Source organism: Calonectris borealis, chromosome 15, assembly GCF_964195595.1.
Source record: "Calonectris borealis chromosome 15, bCalBor7.hap1.2, whole genome shotgun sequence".
Lineage (NCBI taxonomy): Eukaryota > Metazoa > Chordata > Aves > Procellariiformes > Procellariidae > Calonectris > Calonectris borealis.
In genome coordinates this window covers 10147651-10162226 of record NC_134326.1, presented here as the reverse complement: position 1 = coordinate 10162226, position 14576 = coordinate 10147651, and the positions used below count along the sequence as shown (strand labels likewise).

The window sequence follows — 14576 nt, the reverse complement described above, 5'->3', positions numbered from 1 at the left end:
TGAAGGCCATGTTTTTGAGATTAGCAATCTAGTAGACTCTAGCCAGCTAACCCCAGTTACCACATTCAACTGTGCTCACGTGAAGGGAGGCACCGCAAGGCGCCCAGAAAAATGCAGACTATTCCTGCCTAAACAATTCCCCATCTCACAGCCTGCTGTAAAGGGGCTTTTCAGAAGGAAGGTAGCTGTGGAGACTGTAAACTGGATGAATTAGTCATGTGCAGCTCATGGGTTATAAATTGGGTAGCTCCGGCTGACATCACCCCCGGACAGAGGAAGGTGTTACTGAAATGAAGGTAAAGCTACATCATTTCACTTTTGTTGTTATATGCAAGGAACAAACATCCACTCAGGAAGCACATCTCAATTGGCAAGTACTGATTCCTACAATGAATTAACCCAATAGCTTTCACTTGCTTGCTTTACACATATTTTACCACAGTGGAGATTGGTCTTATCTGAAATATTTATAGCCATGGCTGAGTTTTCTTCCATGTGAATTGCTCAGATTTGCCATTTTAACTTGTTTATTGGAAAGACCAAAGAGCCTAAAGACCCTAAGAGCACTCAGCTCTAGATCTGATCTCACTCATGTCTGTAAGATCAATTTTAGCCACCATTTAGGAAAAAAGCAATGAAACAGAAGATTTTTGTCAGTGTTTCATACCTACAGCTCCAACAAGACACATCACGAATAGCAGTCCCACACATACAAAAATATCCATATTCATCCGTCGCTCTATCTTGCTGCGCTTGTAGCGAGGACCATTGTTATTTAGCATGGCCTTAGTTTCATGACCTTCAAAACACAAATGGACATCATCTTGTTTATGTAATATTTTGTAGGTTTTTTGGTTTCTTTTAAAGTATTTCTCTCACAAAATGAGCACAGGATGCTCATGACTAATGTTAATTTGACTCCAGTTTCATTCAGTAATTTTATTGCCCATCATCTCATTTGACTGAACAGCAGAATATATCAGAGACTAAATCTAGAGGTATACCAGAGACTAAATCTAGAGGTTTACAAAAGACCTTCCTTACATTGCAGATTTCAGCTGTCATATACATTTTGCTTTCCCAAAGACAGCAGATTCAGTAGGATCACAAGGTTTATATAAATATTCAAAAGCCAAATCTCCTTGAGAATAAAAGAAACAAGAACAATAATATTATGTTTTGGATTTTACAAACAACTTGATTAGGTGCTATACAGATTCCTGAAAACTACATTTGAATATTTTTCAGCAGCTATTTAAAAGCCACTAGACACATTTCATGTATTAACTTAAATAAAACCCAACATGTCAGATCCAGCAGTGAAAGACACTAATGTTATTTAGTTTTTCACTATGTGGTTGTAAAGTGCTAACAAAACAGTAGGACAAGAAATTAAAAAAACCCAATCCTTAAAACTTACTGAATTAGAATTGAGCTGGTATATTTGTAATGGAAAAAGAGGAGTGCTGTAAGAAGCCAAGAAGCAGAAATTGGTTTTTCTATTCTATTAATATTATCTAAACTGTGGCTGCACAATTGGGATATCTGGATGCCATCTGTTGCTATATTAAATGGTATCTTTTATGTTTATTTCTACAGTCCTTTTCTCTGAAAATACAGACCCTGCAGATTTGTATTTAGTTTTCATTTGTATGTGCATTATGTATGTGAAAGGGACTGTTTTCCAAGTTCCTTTTGGCTTTCTCTGGGGAAGTGAGTTGAACCGAAAGCTGGAAGTTAGGTGCGATTCAATCACGCCTGCTGGATTCATTCCAGGTTTACATCAAAGGTTATTAATTGAGGCAGAGAGCAAGAGAGAAAATTACTCTCCAGCCTTATGTTCAGGACATTCACCCAAGAGCTGGGACTCTTGGCTTCCTGTTCCAACGAATATGTAATTATTTACACAACCTGGAGCTATGTCGGTGGGACCAGCTTACACTACCAATGCTCCTTCCTTTCCAACTCGTGTCTGTGTACATCCCCTCTTGTTCCATACAGTCAGGTATGCAGGGTACAACTTGTGAAGCAGGAGATGTATGTTCACTCCTATACAGGCAGAACTGAGAACAAACCCCAAGTCTTCCCTCGGTGAACAAATGTCCTAACCACTGAGCTACAGAGAGGAGGAGGGTACTGCTGCCTGCGCCTCTGTTCCTCCAGCAGCTGTGTGAGTCCTGTTCCTCACTTTTCTTTTATGTCAGGCTTAATGGAATGTTTTGTGTTGAAAACAAAACAAGACAAAAACCTTTAATCCCTTCCAGAACATTCTCAAGGAAATGTTGATGGATTTATTTCAGGAAGAAAATGGGAAGAGATTTCTTTCCAAAGATCAGCTCTATCATTCCCTTCCACTTCAGCTGACCAATAGGAAAAGGACACATCTGTAATACAGATATCACCTTGCAAGAAATAGAATATCAGAAATAAGAGGAATAAACTACTTTGTTCTCCTCTAATCCTCACAGTTTCATTCGCTGTGCAACACAGCACCTCCCCTACCACCCCACTAGTATCTTGTCTCTCTATTTGTGGATGCTGGTGGGCTTATCTAAAACTTCATTCTGGTACTTTATTATTTGATAAGCATATAATTCTTGCTGTTGTCCCTATCAAAATGAGAAAACTAGGTTGGCTGTCGCTCTGTAATGAGGTTTTTGTGCATTAGCGCTATTGCCTTGTGTAGAACCATTTGGGTAGCCATGAAAAGTGTAACCATATTTGGGTCAGATGAGAACTGCACAGGCTAAACAATCACCTTAAGTGATTTGTCTTCACAAAGGCTTCCATTAGAAAGTAAGTTTGAGGAGTAATAGAGTTATAAAAATGGAGAACGTGCCATCTTATTATACGACTGCTCTTGATTGTTCAGAAAAGGTCACAGACCATGATTAAAAGCCAGAGTATAATCAATGTCAAAGAACCCTAGAAATTAAGCTGGTACTGGCTCAAGTGAGTCTAATTTTAGAAGAAAAAGAATAAACTTTTATACTGACATTAACAAGATGTAAGCTGGAAATTGAATTGAAGACTTACTCAGATCAAGGACACCGTATCTTGAGAATGACTTTAAAACTCCAACCTTTGCTACTAGCAGCTTAAGCAACATTAGAGAGATCCACATTAGGATCTGTGCTGGTGGTCAAAGGAACATACCGGGAAATCTTGACTAAAGAGAAGAAGAATACGAATCCTAACAGGTGAAGGGAAGACAAGTTACTCCAATTCTATAGGGAATGATCCCTACAGAGATTTTTATATAGTAGTTACTTCCAAAAAAATGAGTGGTGAGTTTGGCTCTGGCTCTCCTCCTCTGTCTCGTAGGCACTATCCTTACATGTGGTGTTCAGAGAAACAGGCAATGAAAGACCCACAAAGTGAAGGCTACTTTGGAAACATATGGGAGCTATAGTCATTTAGAGTCCGCTTCTGCAGTAGTGAAATAAGATGGTCAGTTGTCAGGTAAAATAATCTGGATTGTGGAGATTCATCTAAACTAAATGATTCTTGCAAAGGTGGTGACTTCTATTTTCTCTTAGGTGGCTCAGCCTTGAATCCCTTGCTGCTGATTAGACATAAAACAGGTGACATGACTCTACTGGAAAGATAAAAATAACCAATAATGGGATTAACTGTTGTGTTTAAATTGACTTTTATTTAATGTACAAATAAAGAGGGTAGCTGATACACTCTATCTGAAGCAGAAGAGGGCACAGCTGGCAAAGCCAATGATAAATCATGCTCACTGAGTAAGAGCAGTGGTAACACTTTGAAGGTAAAAGATGCTGAGAAAAAGATGAGCTGATCCACTGCTGAACCTGGCACCGCTGCATTTGATCTGGGCACTGACACTGACTTGCTTGGTTCATGTCTCTACTGCATGAAATTCATGGTTGCATGGACACACTATGTCTATGTCAGCACCAACCTGGGCTGCTGCCGCCCCTTCTGTCACCTCCAGCTGCTGTTCTCACTGCCTCCTGTGTGCTGGCACTGGCACAGCTTGGCTTTGTGATGATTTTCTTTTTTTTGTTGGGTAGACCTTCAGCTGCATCAGTTTCTACCCTGAGGAGCCAGTGAGACCTCCCTTAGGGCAGCTGTGTACATTTTATGCCAGATGGAATTACTATTATATCAGAGCTGCAGAGCTGAGAGTTAAACTCACCTTAGCAATTTTTTACTTGTCTGGACATTTTTGAAAAATATTGCAAAGATAGCAAGATATTTGACATACACAAGGACAGTGTCACTTGCCAGAGACCCAACGCAGGACTTGCTGGCTTTGGAGATGGATGAGTAATACCTTTACTTCAAAAAGTTATGTAATTTTCCCATGCACTACCAGTTCTTAAAACAAAATGTCAAATCGTGGTGCAATATTAGACTACACATATTTACTTAAGGATATTTACAGGGAAATTCTATGTTTACCTAGATCTTACCTGCATATATAACAATTCCTATTGCAGCCTCAGTATTTCTGATTGTACATCCACGAAGCAAGAGGCTTTCAATGTTAAAACCAATCCGTTCATGATTTGGCTGCTCCCTAGAAGAAAGAAAATAAAACAAAGCAATGCCGTTTTCTGTTCTACTACAGTAATAAACAAAATTTTTGTGTGCACGTCTGTTTCAAGGTGAAATCAAGGAACCGTGAAGGCCCTATTTTGCTTGTATTTCACTCAGCTTCAATAAAGACTCCAGTAAGGAGTTACAGAGAAGTCCAAGTATCCCTTTTAAAGACTGCTTGCACGGTGTGTGTATCGTGACGTCAATGTGAAGCAAGTCTGGCTTTCACTCAGTACCTTATCTGGCAGATTCAGTATCTCATAAATGAAGCTAAGATACATTACGCGACTTCAATCAGATGAAATTCTTTCAGAAAGCTGAGCAGGGTTTGCCTGCTGGTCGAGGTTCAGATGAATACATCTGCACCCTGCAAGAGCCTCTGTCTCTCTGTCAGCCACCAAAGGGCTTCTCATCTTTGTGAACCTCAGTTCGCTTGAACAGTCTCTAGGCTGAGGCTCTCCTCCTCACTCTCACACTGGATGGAAGACTTTTCATCCTGGCTGAAGGTGTCCTGTCACACACCAGATACTTCTGCTAGCAGAACAGACCGATGAAAACTTAATGGAAATTATAAGGTCAGTGCTCCATCAGGCAGGCAACTTGTTACTTGCCTCTGAAAATGAAAGCATAAACCTACTTTTGCTCACAGTTTTTTTTGTACACTCTGGTAGGCTCCTCCTGAGAACTTTACGAAAGCTGAGATTTTTCACTTCAGTCACTCCATCTGGGTTTGTTATGCAAATATCAGCAAAAAAAATTTTTTTTTTCTAGAATATGTATCTTTTGGTACTTTCTATTTTATATTTGGCATTGCATTTACCAGTAAACTGCAACATCACTTAAATGGAGGGCAAGGTTAGGTTATCTCAGGGCTAAGTACAGTCCTATGTCTGTGTGCAGCTGCACAAGATTACATGACATCAGACTAGACAAGTGAAAAGGTTTAGGTGCCAACAACCTACAGCTGGTAGAATTGTAAAAAATAATGCCAGAAACTGGTTTTTCTGGGAATCTAGATTCAGCCTTGGTGAACTCATTTAATAGAAGCCGCCTTGCATCCCCTTGAGCAGAATTTGCTGTGGTCAGGCATGTCAGATGGATGTCACTAAGTTCTTTATTATAATTTTTAGCAGAGAGAGTACTGCTACCGTTTCATAGCAAAACAATAGACCCTCAGTAATTTATTAAGGGTTCTTGGAGAAAAATGTACCCTGCTCCAAGTAATTTGTGTTTACAAAATAGCTCAAAGACCAAAGACGAAAACTCCACTAACTGTTAGTAAATAATTTTCACTGGCAAATTCTTTCATCTAGCCCTGAAGCAGGGAGAGAAAGGCAGCTAATTCCTATTCCACCAAGCAGGTGAGATAATAGGCATTTCCAAAGGAGATTTCTGTTACAGACTTTCAATAGAGATTTGAAGATTTTGGAGCCAGTCCTGGGTCCTGGGTGAGTATTTGTGTGTGTTTTCTTGTGACATATCACTTGCATTTCTATAATCTCAGTGCTCTTGTGCCATATTACAGCAGGCTAATTGGAAGGATTGCTTCAATTTAGATTACACCCAGCGGTCCTCAAAGCCAGCAACCACAGCCAGCGATCAATACAAACTTGACCTCTTTTTCCCTTTTAAGATATCACAGCAGAGGGGAAATGGCACCGCTATTAGAGGCATCATTCTTACAGGGCATAAATTCTCAAGACCAGATTAAGCACGGTCAGTGCTAATGGGCAAGAACCCTCTGGTTTACTCATGTCAGAGGATCTGGCCATTTGCAGCTACTCCAGGTGCCACACTCTCTCTGCATTCTTGCAGAGATGTTAACTCCTAGTTTAGCTACTAGTAAACTTAACAGAGCTGGGGCATGGATAGGGATGCTGGCACATTCATACAGCTAAATTATTTGCATAACGTGAGGCATGCATTTGGTCTGGGGCAGCAGGTATTTCGGACAATTCTCTGGAGTGGTGTGGGAATCAGCATGAACTAACGACCGGACCACTCTGAAGAGGGCCTTGGGAAACAGCTGCCCTGTAATGGAGGGGAAGAGAATTTTAGGGCATGAGCCATGCATTACAAATTGGCCTTATAGCCAGGGAATGGGCTTAAATCTGCTGAATTTGCTAGTATAGATTTCCCTGTTATGTCTGTGTCAGAATTATTTAATGAAGAAAGAACATAAGGAACAGAGGATGTGGCTTTTTCCTCACATACATAGGTTTACACTGAAAAAAAAATGCACTTACAGTATAAAATATAATAGTGACATCCATCAATTTCTGCAAAATACGTTCCTTCCATCTAGTTCCTCCAAGAGAAATATTAAGGTTCAGATACAAAATGCATTTATGGATAACAAATACTTACATGTACCCTTTGAATTTATTGAGATCATTGTTAGGTGTTTCACAGATGATGGTGTTTTGGAAAAATTCAGGTTCAAACAAAGTATTCTGCAAGAGGAAACACACTGAGAATGAGTGTCAAATCCAATGAGCACTTGAAATGCTAAACACTAAGAGCAGCTAAATATAGGCCACCAGGATAGTTGGGGGCTGGAGCACTTGCCCTTTGAGGAGAGGCAGGGGGAGTTTAGCTCCTTCAGCCTGAAGCAAGCTGGAGGGGCTGCGTAAAGATCTGAGATTTTCCTCTCTTGGGTTAACAACTGGTTAAATTAAATGAAGAAAATGTTGTGTATTGGACAAGACATCACAGATGCCAATTAGAGAAAACATCTGTCTTCATTTAAAGTGAATGTAACAAATAGTTCAAATTATTTATGAAACAAAACCAGCCTTCAACCAAAAGCAAGCTCAAATGAAAATAATTTCAGGATTTATCAGGATTTTGAAATATGTTAGAAGAGTTACATTACTGGCCAGGATGGTATAATCACAAAATAAGAGCCCACACATTTGAATGAACGTATCACATTCAAGTAAGACTAAAAGCAAGACTAAGTAGCAAAAAACCCCACCCTAAAACCCCAAATGAACAAACAAACAAAACCAAAAGATGGAAGGCAGTAAAATAAGTCCAAACTGCTGGGAGATACAAAACAAGACAGAGCTTTTCAGGCTAAGCACTCACTCAAAAAGAGCTTGGAGCTGAACTAAGACACAATTTTGCCTGATTTTCCCTGTGTTCAAGGAAACAGGCTTGAGTTTTGGACGGCATGAAGCAGTCTGGAAAGCAGACAGCGTGAGACGTACTCGACTGCCACACGTGGTGTTTTTTTCTTAACTGAAAAAATACACAAGACTTTGATTTTACATTAAGAAAATGTAATAAAAATGGGATGTGAGAAACATGAAAGAGAATCATTATTGCTGTGTCATAAAATCTTTAAAAGAACTTTAATCCAAACTCCTCCCATTAAGAAAGCTGGAAATCAAGTCTGCTGCTGGGCCTCCCTACCTTTTTCTGCAGCTAGAGAGACTCTCAGAGATTAGACTCCTTCAGAAACTGCAAATCCTGGGAATCCTTCATTGGAATTCACAAAAACCTCACCAGACTGTAAGAGGAATTCCTTACAGTGCCAGTTCCTCAAGTCTCAATTTTTTCTTCACTGTGCTTTAATTCTTCCATTATTTTCTCTCTCCTTTTTTTTTTCTGAGCAATATTTTTTTTTTTTAAATATATATAATATCTAAATACAAGCAAGTAGAGAATCTGATCTTAAAAAAAAAAAGTTGGAAGAAATATAAAAGCTTGACGAATGTAAGGGCATTTTGTATACTTTCTGACCCATGTGGCTGAATATTTTTAGAATCTCTTTTAAGAGACATCATTCACCTCTGCTGAATCTTGTTCAACTCAGTAAACTCAACAGGAAAATCAGCACATATTTGGTTGTGCTAGAAATATTTGTACAACAGGAGAACAGGAAGATGCAAAAGGCACCTGGAGGGCTCATTACTAGAAGAAACCTAATAGGCTTCTAGCTAGAAAGGGGTAGAGAAGGATGATTCTTCTCTCAAAAATTTTTCATTGTGATGACAAGAATTTTACATTTGAAAATTCAAGTTGGAAAATGGCATAAAAGGAAAAAAAAACCCTTCCTCTCAGTCTTTTACAGGTAGGTGAATTCAATATTCCTAAGCATACCCTAAAACAAAGAATTAACCCCAGCTCACACATATTTCCTCCTTCCTTAGAGAGTCATACTTTATAGACACAATTAAATCTGAGTAACTTTTATGCAGCACATAAACCACAGGACTAAACAAAGCTCAAAGAACAAGGAAGAAGTTGGCACACTAAAACCTGTACATATGATATTTAGCGCACTGTTTTTTTTAGCCAACGTACTGTTTACGGTAATACGTTAAAATAACAGGGTAATAGAGTTGACTAAGCTCTGACCTTCCTGAGCACTGGCTATCACCACAGTCAGAACTGAATTCCACTCTGCCAGTGTAACAAGACTTCGTAAGTACAAACACTTCTGGTCATACAGTTTATCTAAACAACAACTCAAGGACTAAAAGAAATAACCATGAATAGTCAGTCTGAAGCATAATTCAGCATGCAGGGATCTTCTGGTTTAAAGAAAGACTTCCTCGTGTTTTAAACGACTGAGGCAAAAGTTTGCATTTTGTATGACAGTTTTCCTCTAAAAGCAAAAATACAAAACCTAATGTGTAAACTATGACTACGTGACACAAATGCAACATTTTTATTTTTTCTATTTAAGTAGCCAGTTTATTGGTTTTTTGTTAAGTCTGTACATATTAAAAATTTTCAGTGTTTCTCAGGAAAAAAACCTCTCCCTAATCGTCACTGGAAAGCACTGGAAAAGGTATGCTTTGTACTATGGCATCCACAACCTGAGAAAGCCCTTAATTGTGCTTGCACAGTGATTTCCATTTGAACAAAGCACAAGTAACACTGGAATACAGTACCTGACCACAACTGGCCATGGAAATGGTGTACTGTTATTTAATAAATCTGGTTGCTCACTGGCAGCTGTGACCCACCCACCAATAACCCCAAAAGTTCTTCTTAATGACACTGCTGCTAATGGCTAACTAAATGGGTGTAATTCCTAGATTTACCTGCCAGGTTTTGGGATTTGTCTGCTGAGTGATTCCAATGGAACAAAATGTTCCTCTTCACATGCTACAACTCCTTAAACTTGTTCTGTGTTATTTGAAAAACTGCCTTGCTATGTTTGAAAAGATGTTTAAAAATGTAACAAGTACAACTCTCCCTAAGTCATATTTTCTTGTTTGCTTCAGGTTTATCAAATACGAGTCAAGAGAATATATCAGTAAAGTGTTTATAAACAGGAAATGATACGGCCTATGAAAAAAAATGGTGATTTTAAGCATTCAAACTGAATCTCTGCTAACAATCAAGCTGATGTCAAACATATCAGCTTTACTTAACTTTCTGCATTTTGATTTACCTTGAGTTCCTATTCAATTGTTTATTATACTCCTAGAAGAGAGTCCATTATTTCATTACAACTTAGTGTGCCTTAGAACACTTCCCAGTTGAACTGCCTTACGTGTACCTGCCTAGCAAACGAGCAATGGTACATCAGCCGCAACAGGGAAGCAAAATCCATAAGGAAGCCCGTGGCCAATTTGGAAGGAGGGCCATGAGCTGTCTTCCAATTTCCATGCAGAAATAATTCACTCAGTAGTAGTGGCTTTGCTTTGGGATGTGCTTGTGCCGTGACAACCTGTGGGGTACGGATGGCTCATACATAGGGAAGACCTGCTGCAGTCCTGAGCGGTGGTTGTTGCTTAAGCGTCTGCTGATGCAGTTTGCTGCACACACCTACTGTCCGAGATAATCTTCCTTTTTATACAGCCATCCCTGTTCCGGAATAACAAAAACCTTTTGGGACAAACTGCTGCTTTCTGTACAGGGTGTTACCTCCACCAGCAAACGCTTTCAGAGCCGTGTCAGCACAACCAGCCCATCAGAACTGGTGCACTTCGTGGCTGGAGCTGGTGTACAAACGGACCCAGACTAACCTGCGTTGCACGGGCTGCATTTGCAGCAGACTCACCTGGCTGGAGAACCCCATCACGACTTGCCGTTGTTTAAGGTTGGTCTCCCCGTCGAGGTTGGCAGTTTCCAGGTGACAGATCCCGTTCTGATCAGAGGAGTAGAGCAGCAGGGTATCGGCTGGGATGGTCTCGTTACACTGCAGCTGCACAAAATCCCCCACTCGGACATCCTTCCAGCATTTCTCAACATAAGCACGTTCTTCCCTGTTACGTTACAAACAGGTCATGGGTGAGTAGTGACATTCGGAAGGCAGGCCTCCCGGTTAGTGGGGCTTCAAAAAAATAAATTGGGGGTGGTGGCACATTGCTGTATTTTTTTAAAAGACACAACACAACAACTAGAAATTAATGATTTAGACACTTTCATAGTATCACTTTACCATACATGACGTTCAAATAAAATCTTTACATGGAATAAAAAGAGACTACAACAAAAGTTCTTTTTCATTCTAGCATTAGCCCTATAATCTGCGCAGCAAAAGATAGAAAGTTGTTCTGAGAGAGGTGTTTTAAAGTATCTTATTCAAGAAATTTAGAGATTTCACCAAAAAATATTAATTGTTTTTGACTATGTGACTATTTCTCAGATACTTTCCAACAACAACATATAGATCCTGAAAGAAACAAACTGCTATCTCAGCTGCACTTGTTTCAGGTCTCTCCAGTTCGTAACTCTCAAAAGGTAATTACAAATCTTGAGCTTAGCCCACAGAAACAACTTCAAGAGGTAGAACAGCAGACAAATGACCCCTTAATATTAAGCAAAAAAATGCATCTAGAGCCCAAGTTTAATGGAAGAGTTAAGATATGAAACAAAGAGCTTCTAATTTAAAATGAAGAAAAAAAAAAAAAAGAAAGGAAAAAGAGCCTTGGGGTTCAAGGAAAAGAAATTACTATTTCATCAACAAACTGGTGCCCAATTGTTCAGGAAATAGCAAACTTTTTTTGACATTACCTTTTCTATAGTTGATCCTTCAACTGCTCTTAATCATCTAAGCAAACTGAAAACTGCACAATAAGCTTTAAAATTAGTTAATGGGAAAACTGCATGGGCAACAATGGCCCAATTCCTCTAACTCTTTGAGGGGAAACTCTTTTTTCAATATGAATAATTGAATCATCTTATGTCTTGCTCTATAAGAGGGAAAATGCTCATGATACTTTACCACACAGACAACAAAAGGCTTTTTGTAATGACTCAGAGTCTCATTTATGCTTAAGTGTTTAATCATCCTCATCTATTGCCTGAAGAATACTGTCCTTCAATTAAGTGTTTGTATCATGAGAGGGGGAGCAGTGATACCAGATAAAGTGTTTTGCTACAGTCCAAAGCACACATCCAAGCACTGCTTCAGAGTCAGGCCAAAGGCTGCTCCCTGCTAACCCACTTTCCTGGCCTTCTGTAAAGGAGAGCCAGCCATGCTGCTGTCAGGCGAACCCCTGCACTTGGCTGACGTCCTTATCTGTAAAACAACAGGAATAACAGCTTCCTGCAAAGGTTATGCACATAGTTAAATTCTGTGCATTTCACAGTGATATCCATTTTTTATTTAAAAAAAAAAACCCAACCCCCCCCACAAGCGTACTATTTAAATCTCTTTAATGCTAGATGTGAGGCACTTACTAAATAATGGTATTGTAGCAATAATTTTTCCTTCTTACATTAATTTTTCATTCCTGAATTTTTCATTCTTCTTTCTTCTTTTGTGTGATTCTACTTATCTGCATGTCCTTTTTTCTTTTGCTCAACAACAGACATAAAAGACCCCACTGAAGAACAAAGGTTTGTTGTAAGTTAATTTCTTGTTGCTGCGCATTTAAAAAAAAATTCCAGATCAACTTCTATTTGAAAAGTATTTAAGCAGGTGCATGCTGAGTATTTATTGCTCTACAAAGTAGATACTAATGTTAATATAGCAAATCAACCAAGTAACTATGAATCCTTCCCACGTCAAAAACTTTCCGCGTAGAACTTCTTAATTTGTTTGTTTAAAACATAAACATGAGAGTGCAAGAAGCAGTTTAGAGCAAGCAGATGCTTGTCTTGCTATTCTAGACATTTGGATACCATGTATAGTTTGCATATAATGTTTGCTATGACTTCTGCAGGGCAATCCTACCTCTCTGTATGTTAACTCTTGCACAATTCTGAAGGTTACAGACGACACTTTGTATTTTTTCTGCTCACAAAATGCTACAGAAGGGCCTTGCCCAGCTGGCTGTCTTCCACATCAGCCTAAAGAAACCAGGTTAGCAAAAATAATCCACAGAAATCGCAGATTTGTAATATTTTTTCAATTATTCCCTATGGAACATATATTACACATAAAGCTTCAAGTTCAGCCCATTCACTGATTACAGAGGAGATGGTGAGTCAGAAAAGCCAAATGTCCTCTTTCAGATCAGAGGAAAAGTCTTACTTAGCACAGGGACTGGAGTTCAGGAGTTGCTAGAATCCCAAACCTGCGTTCAGGTGAACAAACTGTCCCTCTCTCCCAACAAGCACTGAATTTGTTAAAGAAACACATTTTCTTTTCCTGAAAGAACTATTCAGCTGGAGCTGTAAGATTAACTATTTCCTACAGTACAAAGGTTTTCTATGTAGAGAATTAGCAAGGGATGAAGGGAAGAAAAGTACTCACAAGGAACCTGGTGCACCCCACAGCAGCACTGGCCCAGTTGCTTACAAGATTTTTCAAGTGGAAGCAGTTTCCTTTTAACAATTCCTGTAACTGGGAACACTGCCCATTTTCTGTTCAGTGATTAAAGTTCATAGCACAAGCTCCGGTTGCTAAATAAACAGAGGAGCTTCATAAATCTAAAACGGTCTGAGGAGAAACATATAAAAAGGGCAAACACATTTATCCAACAAAATAAACACAATGTGGTGATTTTCAATAGGTGGAAAGCTGGAAATCTGATTCTTATAGCACATGGCATCAGGGCTGTAACATGTCAAAGACATGACCTAAGATAAAAGTGTCTCAGTACCTTCTCTCCTTTACCAGTCAATTTATCAACAGGACACTTAAAAAGTGTTCCCTTGCTGTCCTGGGATAATGGGCAGCGTGGTCAGGCCCATCAGAGGACAGAGCAGACAAAAAGAGGCTGTCAGCCTTGAGCAGTCGAAGTGAAGTCTGCCAGAATTTGTTATTGGGCTCATCATATCTGACCAGAAGACCTGAACTAAATAGACTTTATGAAGTCATTTCTGGGAAGAAAGGATCATAAAAAAATCCTGCTATGGCTAGAGACTGTGGGGGAACATGAAAAAATTATTGACTTTGCATTGACAATTTCATTTCACGTTCTTGGGTTCAATAAAGATAAATTTCAAGCAAAAACTGGGTCAAAATGGATGGTGAATGGAAGCAAATAAAAATTATTGTTCTACTCCCTAGAGGTCATTAAATAAAAGTCATTTTTCATGTGCAGTCCACAGCATGTCTATGAGTTCCAGATTGTCTTAGAAATCTGTATCACCCAGAAGTATCTTATCAACAAATTAGTTCAGCGAGTCTTATTTCCTTGAATTACTGCAAGCTCTATCTCAGAATCCTTTGCAGTTTGAAGTAAAGACATTGTTTGCTCTACCTTTATCCCCTAAATTGCCACTAGGTTGTAACACTTAGAAAAAACATAATATCAGTGTCACGAATAGCCAAACCCAAATGTTTGTACTTTATTGTATGCAAATTCGCTAGAATGTTATATTTGAAAGTGGCCCCTCTCAAGCATCACCTATTTTATAAAAAATGCTCATGTTCTGAGATTCACAGTTCTACACAGACAGCAGGTAGAATCACACAGCTACTTACCCTTTACAGTCTATTTTTGCAAATAGAAATCCTGCACATTTTTATGCTATCAAAGATTACACCTGCTTTTATATGGAAAAGCTTCACAAAATGTTTTCAAAGACCACTTTCTGACCATGACCTAACAGTTAGGAGATACTGCCATAAAACCTTGAAAAACTGACAA

The 14576-nt window shown here is 39.1% G+C and overlaps 1 protein-coding gene across 3 annotated transcripts in view; it reads right to left on the bottom strand.

The window, feature by feature from the left end:
- The window catches only part of ATP10B (ATPase phospholipid transporting 10B (putative)), a 56173-nt gene that overhangs the window by 31173 nt on the left and 10424 nt on the right, over window positions 1-14576 (bottom strand). For all 3 annotated transcript variants that reach the window (XM_075164132.1, XM_075164133.1, XM_075164131.1), the window contains 4 exons: window positions 10592-10796; window positions 6937-7022; window positions 4443-4549; window positions 668-799 (listed from right to left, as the gene is read on the bottom strand). In XM_075164132.1, coding sequence (XP_075020233.1) covers window positions 668-799; window positions 4443-4549; window positions 6937-7022; window positions 10592-10796 — 530 coding nt within the window. The remainder of the gene's footprint in view (window positions 1-667; window positions 800-4442; window positions 4550-6936; window positions 7023-10591; window positions 10797-14576) is intronic.